Here is a 14085-nt window from a genome sequence, read left to right on the forward strand (position 1 = left end):
CCTCCCAAGCACGGGGATTACAAGCTTGTGCAACCACGCCTGGCCCGTCTTTTTATTTTTGAAACAGGATCTCAGCCCGTTTTATTTGAAACCGAGTTTTCTCAGGTTGCTGATGGCTTGCTAAATTGCCGAGGCTGGCTTTGAACCTGAAATCTCCCATCTCAGCCTCCTAAGTATTGATAACTGGCGTGCTCCACCATGCCCGGCTTTATCCTCTATTTATCTATCCATCTATCTAATCTATCTATTTATTATACTGGGGTTGGAACCCAGGGGCATTCTGTCTCCGAGCTACACCCCCAGCCCTATTTTTATTTTGAAACAGGTTCTCATTGAGTTGCAAAGGGCCTAAGTAGCTGAAGCAAACCACGATCCTCCTGTCTCAACCTTCCAAATGCAGGGATTATAAGCGTGTGCCACCATGCCCGGGTTTCACCCTCACTTTTAAAAGCCCTGTTATTTTGCCTTTGGTACGCATATAAAACCCAATCATTTTGCCTTTAGAATTTAGTGTAACAGACTAGCTATCCACATTGCCTCCCAACCACTCAAGTTGCTACCAGTGCGTGTTCTCTGCTACATGGCTTCCAGAGTAAGCAGTCTCCCATAAGTGGCAGTAGCTGAGCGCTGAGAAAGGAGGATCACAGGTTTGGTGCCAGCTTCAGTAACTTAGTGAGACCCTATTTCAACATAAAAAATAAAATAGGGATAGAGTATAACTCAAGCATTCTATTGCCTCGGGGGTCAACCTTCAGTAACACACACACACACACACACACACACACACACACACACACACACATTCTTGGGTACATATTCTGCCCAGTGTGTAGTCTACCCAGGCCTGTCTGCTAAGAGCCTGGTAATGTTGGCCATGATTATTAAACCTGGTTAGTTTAAAGTGGATTTGGAGCGGGGCATGGTAGCCTATTCTTGTAATCCCAGTACTTGGGAGGCTGAGACAGGAAGATTGAAGGTCCGTGACCAGCCTCAGTAATTTAGTGAGACCCTGTTAAAAATAAATAGAATAAAATAAGACTGAGAGTGTAGCTTGAAGGTATAATGCCCCTGGGTTCCATCCCCAGTAGCGCACACACAGACACACACTCGATTGTTTTTATAATTTACCATTAAATGTGTTCCACAGCTGGACACGGTGGCACACTTGTAATCCTAGTACTTGGGAGGCTGAGACAGGAGGATCGCGGTTTTCAGACAGCCTCAGCTACTTAGTGAGGCCCTTTGCAACTCAGTGAGATGCTGTTTCAAAATAAAGAATAAGCCGGGCGTGGTGGCGCACGCTTGTAATCCCAGCATTTGGGAGGCTGAGACCTGAGGATGGTGGTTCGCAGACAGCCTCAGCTACTTAGTGAGGCCCTCTGCAACTCAGTGAGACCCTGTTTCAAAAATAAAGAAAAAATAGGGCAGGGGGTGTAGCTCGGAGGTCAAATGCCCCTGGGTTCCATCCCCAAACCTGCACGCACGCACACACGCACGCGCACGCGCACACACACACACACACACACAAATAGCGCTGAGGGTGTAGCTCAGAGGTAGAATGACCCTGGGTTCCACCCCCAGTACCTAAAGTAAGTAAGTAAATAAATAAATAAATAAATAAATGTGCTCCACAGATTGTGTGTGTGTATGTGGCACTGGGGATGGAACCCTGGGGCATTCTACCTTCAAGATACACCCCTAGCCCTATTTTTTTTTTTTAATTTGAAACAGCTTCTCACTGAGTTGCAAAGAGCCTCACCAAGTAGCTGAGGCTGTCTGCAAACCACGATCCTCCTGTTTCAGCCTCCCAATTGCTGGGATTACAAGCATGGGCCACCAAGCCCAGGTGCTCCACAGATTTAAGTAATATAAAAGATTTTTATATCTTAAGTAATTTTATTTAAAATTCTCCAAGACATATGGAATTTTTAATGTCTTTTTTCCATCAAAAGAGCCATGAACATTTTATACAAATCTTGAGCAATTCTTTTACAAACATACTCAGAATTCACAATACTTTACAACAATAAAGTATAACAAACCTAAGGAAGGGAAAAGGCTTTCAGACTGCAGGGATAATGTTAAGAACTCTCATCCCTGAAGCAAAATTTCTGCAAAGGTTTAGTCAGTATCAACCACAGTAAAGCCTTCTACCCCCATTTTATAAACACCCAATTACTAATTGTTCCCTCCAGGCTGAAGTGTAAATAGACACAGGTGGGGAGAAGTAAGGTGTAAGCCCCACTGGGGTAAGCTGCTTAATCACCATTTCAAAAGACAGGCTCAGTTAGTTCTATTCCCTGGGCCCACATCTGTAGGAACTATATTATGCAGCACCAGCCTTAAATGGTGTCTGTTTCAGATTCTTTCAGGCATACCTGAACAGGTTATTGCATCAATACTGTACACGTCAATCAACTGTACCACAATACACTTTACAAATTTTCTTAAGTTTAGATAAATATTTTCTAATGCCAGTTAATAATATGAGAAAAAGTTGAAGAAAACTGACATTTGCTAAAATATTTATCAATAAAACTGCACCATCACTGACAAATTTAAACCACTACTACCAACTCCATTGTTAATTTTTTCTGGTATTGGGAATTGAACCCAGGGGCATTCTGCCACTGAGTTACACCGGAGCCCTTTTTTATTTTAAAACAAGGTCTCGCAAAGTTATTGAGGCTGTCCTAGAACTATAATCCTCTTGTTTCAGCCTCCTAAACACTGGGGTTACAGGTGTGTGCCACTGCAACTGGCACTACAACTACTTTAGATATTAAAGATCTGGGTGATTAAATGGTGTATATTCAGGAAATAGTCATATTTGGAGTCAAATTTAGTTAGAACAAAAAGCCCAGCCAGGCGTGGTGGTGCACGTTTGTAATCCCGCGCTTGGGAGGGGAGACAGGAGGATCCCGCAGGTGCAGGTTCGAAGCCAGTGTGCTGCCTTAAGAGACCCTGTTTCCAAATAAAAATATAAAAATAGGTCTGGGAGTGTAGCCCAGAGGTAGAAGGGCTTCCAGGAACCCCAGTACCACCAAAAAAAAAAAAAAAAAAAAAAAAAGCCCAACAATTTTAAGGGAATCAAATAGAGTTTCAAAGTAGGGGTGTAGCTCAGTGATAGAGCACACAGCCCCAGAACTCTAAAACAAACCCACAAACCCTCATCCAGACACCTGTCGTTTAAAAATACCTTATTCTCAGAGCTGAAAGGTGGAGGCACACTTAATAGAAAACTGTTGAAACAGCTATGATCCTACAAGTTCAAATCTCCATGTACAGGACTAACCAATTTTCAGTGTTATGGCTTCAGTTCTATCTGAAGTATATAACTGTTGCCAAGTTGTTCTGCCTCTTTGAATTCTGTTTTTTAAAGTAAATGGAGATGCAAATATCTATCTCATAAAGTTGGTTTAAGGCTTGAATAAGATGACATACATACATGTACCACAGAGCATGGCAAATGGTGAATGAGTACGCGCACATATACATTCACACATATAAGCAGTTCCTGTGCCCTTGAAAGGACATTTTCATATTATCTACAATTCCTCAAGGTTTGTCACCGACACGAGAGCCAAGCTATTCCAGTGCCATACCTTGTGGAGGAGGAGCAGTAAGATGTCAACTTTTACAAGGTACTCAATAGCAGTGCTAATAAGTAGGGCTTCCGTATAAAGTGAGATTCACCTAGATAGGACATTAGACAAAAAGCATGGAGATATGTGATGAGTATATTCAAGTGTGTAAAAGAGCCCATGGTTTAAAGCTGCCCTGACGTTTTAGTGATGAGAATTATGTAGGGCTCTCTCTTTCCCCTGTGCCTCTCTAGTACTTAAAGCTCAGCATTTCTCTCAATACACTCATCTTTGAGCTGTTTTATAAACGCACCACCAAGCTGGGTGTGGTAGTGCACACTTGCAATCCCAGTACTGGGAGGCTGAGACAGGATTGCAGGTTCGCTGCCAACCTCAGCAACTTAGGCCCTCCACAACCTAGGGAGACCCTGTTTCAAAGTAAAATAGGGTTGGAGTGGATGTAGCTCAGAGGTAGAATGCCCCTGGGTTCAATCCCCAGTAAAACACACACACACACACACACACACACACACACACACACACACACACACACACAGAAAAAAAAATGCACTGCCAAGTCTTTCCCTTGTAAAAGACAATTGCTTTCACAGACTAAGCACAAAACAGAAAATGAGCCCAAGAATCAAACAGAAAAGGCCACAGTAACAAAACTGGAGGCAGAGCAAAGAACATCAGTTCCAGACTACTACCAGCAATTCTCCAGCAATTTCACAGCAGCAACAGGAGGGTCCTCTTCTAAGAGCCTGACTTGCTCCTTAAAATTTAAAATTTTAAGGCTATTGTAGAATACTGCAAAATCTCCTGACCCTTGGAAAAACATTTTCTTTGGCACTTTCTGTTCTATTTAGGATGAAGAGAGTCAATGATTTCATTTCTTCTGCAGAAATTTCATTTTGCTTCCTAAAAGGAAAAAAAAGGTAGAATTAACTCTCAATTTATCTTCATTTATTTACTGTGCATTACTTGAGGCAAGAGATTAATAACTTAGTCATTCAGAAGAGCCCAAGAATGAAGCTGCCATCTCAAGTGCTATGGCTTGAGTAAGTGTACCCCACCCCGAAGGCCCAACTGCTAAATGCTTGGCCCCAGTCTGTGACACTACTGAGAAGCGGTAGTCTTTAAGAAGTGAGGTCTAGTGGGAAGAAGCCTAGACATGAGGGGCGTGTCCTCCAAGGGGTACTCACTGTGGCCCATTCCTGTCTCTTTGCTTCTTCCATAAAGTAAGCAAGCTTCCTTGGGCATGCATGCTTGCCATGATAGAATGCCTTGCTACAGGCCCAATAGCAATGGAGCCAACTGACTATGGGCTAAAACCTCCAAATTGTGAGCCAAAATAAAATTTTCTGTTTTAAAGTTGATTATTTTAGGTGTTTTTCTACAATAATAGAAAGCTGACATATCAAGATAGCAGGTGATGTGTTTAATCCCCCTTACCCCAGTTTCTAATTGTAGTGATAGATGATAACTCAGGCAAAGTCTAATCCAGTGATATGTATGTATGTATGTATGTATGTATGTATGTATGTATGTATGTATGTATTTTGCGGGTTTGGGGATGGAATCCAGGGTCATTTGACCTCTGAGCTACACCCCAACCCCATTTTTTTAATTCTTTTATTTTGAAATAGGGTCTCACTAAGTTGCAGAGGGCCTCACTAAGCAGCTGAGGCTATCTGCAAACTGCGATCTTCCAGTCTCAGCCTCCCAAGCCTGTGCCACCACGCCCGGCTTAATCCAGTGATTTTTAAACCTGACAAAAGCTTAAAATCACCTGGCTTACCCTCCATACATTCCCTAGAGCCTGAGAGAAAAAATGTTAAGCTTCCCAAAGGAAGCTTTTCTGATCTGCAATCAGAGCTGCGACTAGTGATCTAATCTAATCCCAAGGTATAAAAATGAGCTAACAAGCCGGGCGTGGTGGCGCACGCTTGTAATCCCCAGGCTTGGGAGGCTGAGACAGGAGGATGGCACAGGTTCAAAGCCAGCCTCAGCTACTTAGTGAGGCTCTCAGCAACTTAGTGAGACTCTGTTTCCAAATAAAGTATAAAATAGGTCTGGGAGAATAGCCCGGAGGTAGAAAGCCTCTGAATTCCACCCCCTGTACCACAAAAAAAAAAAAAAAAAAAAAAAAAAAAAGAGAGAGAGAGAGAGATAACAACCTAAGGCATACTTGTCCATGGTGACAGGGTCCTTAATGGACAGGGTCTAGTTAGAGGCATGTATTTTTTAAGACCAGTATAAATACCATGGAATATGAGTTCTCCATTTTTTTGGCCTTGCCTCACCACTTTTCTTTTATATTGTACTTTGCAATTATTTGGAAAACTATAAACAACTGTGTTTGTTTGTTTCTTTTTTTCTTTTGGTACTGGGTATTGAACTCAGGGACAATCTACTGCTGAGCTACATCCCTAGTCCTTTTTACTTTTGATTTGAAACCAGGGTTTAAGTTGCTGAGGCTGGCCTCAAACTTGCAATCATTTTGTCTCAGTATCCCAAGTACTGGGATTATAGGTGTGCACAACCACGCCCAGCTGTGTTTCTTTATGAAGTGCAGAATTAGAGACTTGCAAGATACCCTCTTTTGCCTCAGTGTCCATTTATTTATTTATTTATTTATTTATTTACTTACTTATTTATTTATTTATTTATTTATTTATTTATTGTGGTACTGGGGGGTGGAACCCAGAGGCTTTCTACCTCTGGGCTATACTTCCAGACCTTTTTTAATATTTTATTTGGAAACAGGGTCTCACTAAGTTGCTGAGAGCCTCACTAAGTAGCTGAGGCTGGCTTCGAACCTGTGTGATCCTCCTGTCTCAGCCTCCCAAGTGCGGGGATTACAAGCGTACACCACCACACCCGGCCTCAGTGTCCCTTTAAACCAGGCGTTTTAAATCTGGAGTACATAAATAGGCTTCGGGAGGGAGGTTGAGAACATCTTCAAATCATATGTAAAACTTACTTGTATGCCATAAATGAATTTTTTTGGGGGAAAGGAACCATAGTTTTTATAAGATTTTTAAAGAGACATAACCTAGAATATATCAGGATAGAAAAACTTTTACCATAAAGTTTGTCGGGGAAATAAGACTCAAAGGCTGCTCTGATGGGGAATTTCAGCCTCTGAGAAAGACTTTTTCTCCAAAACATTTTGGAAGCAGGGCCATGGTGTCTGGTCAGCATACTTGGGATTACACTGCTTCTGTATATAAAGCCTTTGGGATGAAGTTTGCTTACTGCGAATTTTTTTCAGCCATATTTATCTAAGAGGAAAAAACAGCAACTCACCAAGACTCCGCAAAATTCTATTCACCCCACTAGGCTCAGACTCAGGAATTGTTTCCAAATATTGGAGAGCCCGGACCTCAAACAAACCTATGAAGAAACAAATAATGAGGAAAATTCATGCTGGTGAAAAAGTCCAACATTGAAGACTGGAAATTAGTTAAATAAAACTGTGCATTATTTCTATAGCTAAAACAATATTACAAAACAATTCCAATAATGAGCAAATCAGATTTTGGGCCCTTGCAGCAGTACACTGGTTTTGGTTTATATTATATTCAAACCATCCAAATACTCACCAAATAAAGGGAGAATTCTATGATGGAAACTGACCTTTTACCCCACTTTTCCGAAGCTCTCGGTCCTGGACAAATCCTGCAAACATTTGAGTCTCCATGAAGAGATCTAGAAAGTGGCGGACACTTCGAGAGGTATGGGATTTTCGGAATGACTCCCTTTGGAATACACGCTCTCCACGCTCAGTGACAGTCATGTTCAAAGAATAATGTCCCACCAGCTCCACAAAAAACCTGACAAATGCTTCAGACACCAGAGAATTGAGTGTCATATCTGCTGCAAAATGAAAGAAAAAAGAGAGAAAAATCCCCTAAGTTTTGGGAACACTGGCTCTGATTATAGAGATCATGCCTATGAAATCACAAATAAAAGAACTGAGAATAAATTTAAGAATTTAGCTTTCTTCCATGGTCCACAACTTCAAAAAAGAAAATAGGTTATATCCTGACCTTTACCTTCCTCCCACACATACCCTATGACTTCTTACAGCCTGGTTTGCATGCCTCTGATTTCACTGTAGCTGTTCTTCCGAAGGTCAGCAGCGAGAACCAACCAAATTTAGTCTGCTTTTCTAATTTTGCCCTCCTTTACACTCTATGCTGCATTTGTGCTCAGCACCTCATTTCTTTGGTCTCCCTCAATTTGTGCTCTCTGAATTCCAGAATCCTATCCAGCCTTTAAAACCGACTATTTGTTGCGTCGTCACTCTCTGAGTATGATCCTCATACCACTTCTCTTCAACACTCCCTTCCTTAAAGTGCTCATTGGCGCCAGGCGTGGTGGCGCATGCTTGTAATCCCTGCGCTTGGGAGGTGGAGACAGGAGGATCACGCAGGTTCGAAGCCAGCTGCGCTGGTGTAAGAGACCCTGTTTCAAAAATATAAAATAGGTCTGGGAGTGTAGCCAGGAGGTAGAAGGGCTTCCAGGAACCCCAGCACCACCAAAAAAAAAAAAAAAAAAAAAAAAAAAAAAAAAAAAAAAAAAAGAAAAGAAAAAATGCTCATTGGCACAGAGACAGAGCTGGCTATGTTGGTAAGTCCCAATCTTTTATTTCCAGCCCTCATATTTCACCTTCTAGGTTTTTAGGCTATGAGTGATCATCATTTAGCTCTCCCATTAACACAAAAATTCAATTTTGTCTAAAAATCCCTATATCAGGCCAGGCGTGGTGGTACATGCCTGTAATCCCAGTACTTGGGAGGCAGAGACAGGACGCTCGCCAGTTCAAAGACAGTCTCAGCAATTTATTGAGGCTCTCAGCTACTTAGTGAGACCCTGCTTCAAAATAAAAAAAATAAGGGCTGGGGGTGTGGCTCAGAAGCAGAATACCCCTGGGTTCCATCCCCAGCTCGAATATACACATAAATATCACTAATCACTATATCAGGTTCTTTTTAGAACTTGGTAACTTTGAATCAATTAAATAAGACATACCTAAAAGTAAATTCACTGTATTTCCCTACCAAATCAGTTTCCCTCTCACCTTTCCCATCTCATATAACACCATGATTAGTTCATAAAATAATTTGTTGAATGAGTAAGATAAATCACAAACATAATAATCAAATAGAGTAGGTATTATTATTCATCTTTTACATTTGGGGACACCAAAGCTTCTAAAGGTTAAATTCTTCTTTTTTTCTTTTTTGTGGTACTGGGGATTGAATCCAGGGGCATTCTACCTCCAAGCTACATCCCCAGTCCTATATTTTATTCTTTTTTTTTTTTTTTTGGTGGTGGTACTGGGCTTCCTGGAAGCCATTCTACGTCCGGGCTACACTCCCAGACCTATTTTATATTTTTTTATTTGGAAACAGGGTCTCTTAAGCCAGCGAGGCTGGCTCCGAACCAGCACGATCCTCCTGTCTCTGCCTCCCAAGTGCAGGGATTACAAGCGTGCGCCACCACGCCTGGCTATATTTTATTCTTTATTTTGAAACAGGGTCTCACTAAGGGCCTAAGTAGCTAAGGCTGACCACGAACCTGCAATCCTCTGGTTTCAGCTTCCCAGCATGTAATGGGATTACAAGCCTGTGCCACCACTCCTGGCTGTAAAGGCTAAATCTTCAGGGTCATCCCAGTCTGTTAAGTAGAGACACTGGACTCCCAAGTCTGGTGATTGTTTTTTGTTTTGTTTGTTGTTATTCTGTGTGTGTATGCAGGGTGTATTGAGGGTTGAACCCAGGGGCACTCTCAGCTACTTTCTTAGCCCCGATCCCATTTCTTTTTGGTAATGGGAACTGAACCCAGGATCATTCTACCTTTGAGTTATTCCCCCAGGTTCCTCCTGTTTTGTGGTACTGGAGATTGAACCCAGGGGCATTCTACCTCTGAGCTACACTCCCAGGCCTATTTTTATTTTTAGTTTGAAACAGGGTTTTGCTAGGTTGATGAGAGTTTCACTACTTGCTGAGGCTGTCCCTGAACCAAGTACTGGGATTACAAGCATGGGCCATAACACCCAGTTTTCTTTTTTTTATTTGTAGGATTTTTTTGGTAAAAATAACTTCTATATACTATTCCTTTGTTAGTTACATTTGTTGACAATACCTTTACCTAGTTCTTAGCTTTTTTTTCCTTAATATTTTCTATGGTGTCCCCTGATGAAAAGAAATGTTAAAGATTTAATATATTTAAATTAATTGGTCTTTTTCTCTATTGCCTGTCCTCTCTGTGCTGTAAAGAACTCTATCACTCGCTGGGCATGGCGGTGCATGTTTGTAATCCCAGCATTCGGGAGGCTGAGACAGAGGATCGCGGTTCGCAGACAGCCTCAGCTACTTAGTGAGGCCCTCTGCAATTTAGTGAGACCCTGTTTCAAAATAAAGAATAAAAAACAGGGCAGAAGGTGTAGCTTGGAGGTCAAATGCCCCTGGGTTCCATCCCTAGACCCGAAAAAAAAAAAAAAAAAGAACTCTATCACTGCTTTAAGAATCTAAAAGAGTTCTGTACATTTTTGTAATCCCAGTACTTGGGAGGCTGAGACAAGAGACTCTCAGGTTTTCAGCCAGCCTTAGCAACTTTGTGAGGCCCTCTGCAAATTAATGAGATCCTGTTTCAAAATAAAAAATAAAAGATAGGGCTGGGGTGTAGCTTGGAAGTAGATTGCCCCTGGGTTCAATCCCCAATCCCGCCAAAAAAAAAAAAAAAAAAAAGAGTATCTACTTATTGAATATTGTTTAAAAGATAGGATATAAAAAACAAAAGTAATTGCTTTCATGAAATTTATTCTTTAGTACATCAGTTGTTGATAAGAGCCATGGGGAAAAAATGAGGCAAAGGAGAAGCAGCTAGCTGGACTAATGAGTACAATTATAAATAGGACAGTCGGGGAAGAACTCAATGAGAAAATGATACAGAGCATGGACCTACAAGGAGAAAAGGTGGCTGGGTGTGGTGGCACATGTTTGTAATCCCAGCATTTGGGAGGCTGAGACAGGAGGATCGTGGTTCACCGGCAGCCTCAGCTACTTAGCAAGGCCCTCTGCAACTCCGTGAGACCCTGTTTCAAAAACCAAAAAGAGCCGGGCGTGGTGGCACATGCTTGTAATCCCCACGCTTGGAAGACAGAGACAGGAGGATCACGCAGGTTTAAAGCCAGCCACGCTGGCTTAAGAGACCATGTTTCCAAATAAAACCTATAAAATAGGTCTGGGAGTGTAGCCTGAGGTAGATGGGCTTCCAGGAACCCCAGTACCACCAAAAAAAAAAAAAAAAAAAAAAAAAAAACCCTAAAAAGACTAAAAACTAAGGCTAGAGGTGTAGCTCAAAGGTAGAATGCCCCAGGGTTCCATCCCCAGTACTGAAAAAAAAAAAAAAAAAAAAGAAGAAGAAGAAAGGGTAGGAGTTAGGTATCTGGGAAAGAGCATTCTATAAATATATCTGAGCAAATGCAAGGGCTCTGCAATGCAAGGGAGCCTAGATTACTGAGGATCAGGAAAACTGATTATAAAATTTTCAAACCCAGGTTTGGTGATACACACCTATAATCCCAGTACTTGGGAGGCTGAGACAGGATGATTGCAGGTTTGAAGATAGGCTGAGCAACTCAGCAAGACCCTATTTCAAAATTAAAAAATAAAACCGGGTATGGTGGTGCACATCTGTAATCTCAGTACTTGAGAGGCTGAGGCAGGAGGATCACATGTTCAATATCAGCCTAAACAACTTAGTGAAACCCTATTTCAAAATAAAATAGGGTTGGGGGTATAGCTTAGAGGCAGAATGCTTCTGAAGTCAATCCCTAGTAACAGAAAATATAAAAATTAAATAATTAAATCAAATGGGCCAGAGGAATATCTCAGATGTAGAACATCCTTGGGTTCAATCCTTAGTCACACACATACACACGTATCTCAGATGTAGAATGCCCCTGGGTTCAATTTCCAGTACTATAAACACACACACACACACACACACACACACACACTTTTCAAGGTTCAGGAGATAAAATTATTACTTTTATTCATCCTTTAGCAGAGTGCTGGGCATTCAATAAATACTTATTGTCTTTACCTTGTGAAAATTTCTGCTCCTGAGCCAAAATTTCATTTCGTTCTTCCAAAATCTGCATCAAGGCAGCTTGAAGCTTAGATGGTAGAATTTCATCCTCATCAGACACCTAGAGAGAAAAAATTGGGAGTTTGTATGAGCTTTGAGGGAGAAAGTCTCAAATAAGCACTAGCCCAGTCCCCCAAATTCCACAAATTATTTTGTATATATTTTGTCTAAAGAGTCAGCCTGAAGCTTCCTTCCCTATGGTGGTTAGGGTATACAGAGTTTAATTGTTACAGGGCCTCACTAGGTTGCTGACAGTCTCACTATGTGCTGAGGCTATTCTTGAACCTGTGGTCTTCCTAGCTCAGCCTCCCCAGTACTGGGATTAGAGGCACCCACCACCATGCCTGGCTTAACTCTTCCTTTCTAACACACATATATACATATATGTATGTATATATGTATGTATGTGTGTATATTTGTATGTATGTGTGTATATATATGTGTGTGTGTGTGTGTGTATATATATATATATATATATATATATATATATATATATATTTTTTTTTTTTTTTTTTTTTGGTGGTACTGAGGGTGGAACCCAGGGGGCTTTTCTACCTCTGGGCTATACTCACAGACCTTTTTTTTTTTTTTACTTTATTTGGAAACAGGGTCTCACTAAGTTGCTGAGAGCCTCACTAAGTAGCTGAGGCTGGCTTTGAACCTGTGCAATCCTCCTGTCTCAGCCTCCAAGTACTGGAATTACAAGCATCCGCTACCACGCCCGGCTTCCTTTATACTTTAATATCCAGAAGAACTTACTGTTTTTTTCTGCTTCTACTATACACTTTTTCAAATATCTATTATACAAATTCTAAAACTTTAGAGCCAGGCATGGTGGTACACACTTGTAATCCCAGTACTTAAAGGCTGAGACAGGAAGATTGAAGATTCATGGCCAGCCTTCAATGCTTAGTGAGGCCATCCGGAACTTAGTGAGACCCTGTTTCAAAATAAAGTATAAAGGCCCCGGGCCGGACCGCGCGTAGCACGCCAGACCCCTGGAGAAGCCGGGCACAGTAAGACGCTGGGTCCCAGGCAGGGGTCATGCAGGGCACGCCAGCCAGGGCCCAGGTTGCGGGACTCTGGGCCCCAGGCCGGACGGCGCGTAGCACGCCAGACCCCTGGAGAAACCGGGCCCAGTACCCTGGGTCCCAGGCGGGGGTCACGTGGGGCACGCCAGCCGGGGCCCGGGTCGCGGGACTCTGGGGCCCGGGCCAGACCACGCGTAGCATGCCAGACCCCTGGAGAAGCCGGGTACAGTAAGACATTGGGTCCTGGGCAGGGGTCGTGCGGGGCACGCTGGACCCCGGGAACAGCCGGGGCCCGGGTCGCAGGACTCTGGGCCCCAGGCGGAGTAGTGCAGAGCATGCTGGACCCATGGGGAAACCGATCGGGTCACAGTGCTACTGAGTGCCTGATCCCACTACCTCCACAAACCACATATACTGTCTTCTCTTATTAAAAAAAACAAAAAAGGAAAAGAAAAAGAAAAAGGAAAAATATTGGAGAGGGGTTAAGAAAGCCGTGGGGGATGCCAGGACACTGGAGATGCAGACAAAACTTATCCAAATGCACTGGAACTTATGGAAAAATTCCCCGTGAAGGAGGACTGCTGTTTCTCTATATTGTTAAGAATATTGAACATCACCTGTAAGGAGAGAGTTTAGCGGAGACAAAGGAGAAAGGCTGTGTTGAAAGCGTTCTCCATGATGGTAGTAAAGACTTGTATTCAGGAGAAGCAGAAATCGGATCCTACCAACCTTATTTTTTTGGAGAAATTACACCAAATGTCGAATCTTACCGTCACGCATGTTTAGGAACACTGGACAACATTCAGAGTGGAAAAAAACTTGGGAAGGATTTGAAATGGTGGAGGCAGTGGCAATGGCAGTGGCCAGTATTCAGGGGAGGCAGAGATCTGATGCATTACACCTGGAACCTTTGAAATAATAACCCCAGAGGCAGAATGTTACCACCACGCACCCTCAAGAACGTGGGACAATTGGTTGGGTGAAGAGGGTGCTCGGATTGGAGCCTGACGATGGGTGAGGCCAGTGACGGACACAGCAAAGCTGAGATTGGAGCCTGCCATGAGGCAAGGCCGGTGCTGGAGCCTCTGAGGCTGGGATTGGAGCCTGCCAAGGGATTAGGCCAGTGCCGGGGCCAGTGAGGCCAGGATCGGAGCCTGCCGTGAGGCAAGGCTGATGCTGGGGCCTTTGAGGCCAGGATCGGAGCCTGCTGAGGGGTTAGGCCAGTGCCGGGGCCAATGGCCGACATCGGAGCCTGCCATGAGGCAAGGCCACTACTGGGGCCTCCGCGGCCGAGATCGGAGCCT

At 42.9% G+C, this 14085-nt stretch overlaps 1 protein-coding gene across 3 annotated transcripts in view; it reads right to left on the minus strand.

Moving 5' to 3' along the window:
* Positions 1-4473: 4473 nt before the first annotated feature.
* DENND2C (DENN domain containing 2C) overlaps positions 4474-14085 on the minus strand; it is a gene marked incomplete at both ends in the record, with an annotated part of 54903 nt that continues 45291 nt past the window's right edge. For all 3 annotated transcript variants that reach the window (XM_080692470.1, XM_080692471.1, XM_080692472.1), the window contains 4 exons: positions 4474-4505; positions 6897-6983; positions 7227-7463; positions 11706-11811. In XM_080692470.1, coding sequence (XP_080548596.1) covers positions 4474-4505; positions 6897-6983; positions 7227-7463; positions 11706-11811 — 462 coding nt within the window. The remainder of the gene's footprint in view (positions 4506-6896; positions 6984-7226; positions 7464-11705; positions 11812-14085) is intronic.

The sequence above is a fragment of the Muscardinus avellanarius genome (genome assembly GCF_963383645.1).
Source record: "Muscardinus avellanarius genome assembly, chromosome: 3".
Taxonomy (NCBI): Eukaryota; Metazoa; Chordata; class Mammalia; order Rodentia; family Gliridae; genus Muscardinus; species Muscardinus avellanarius.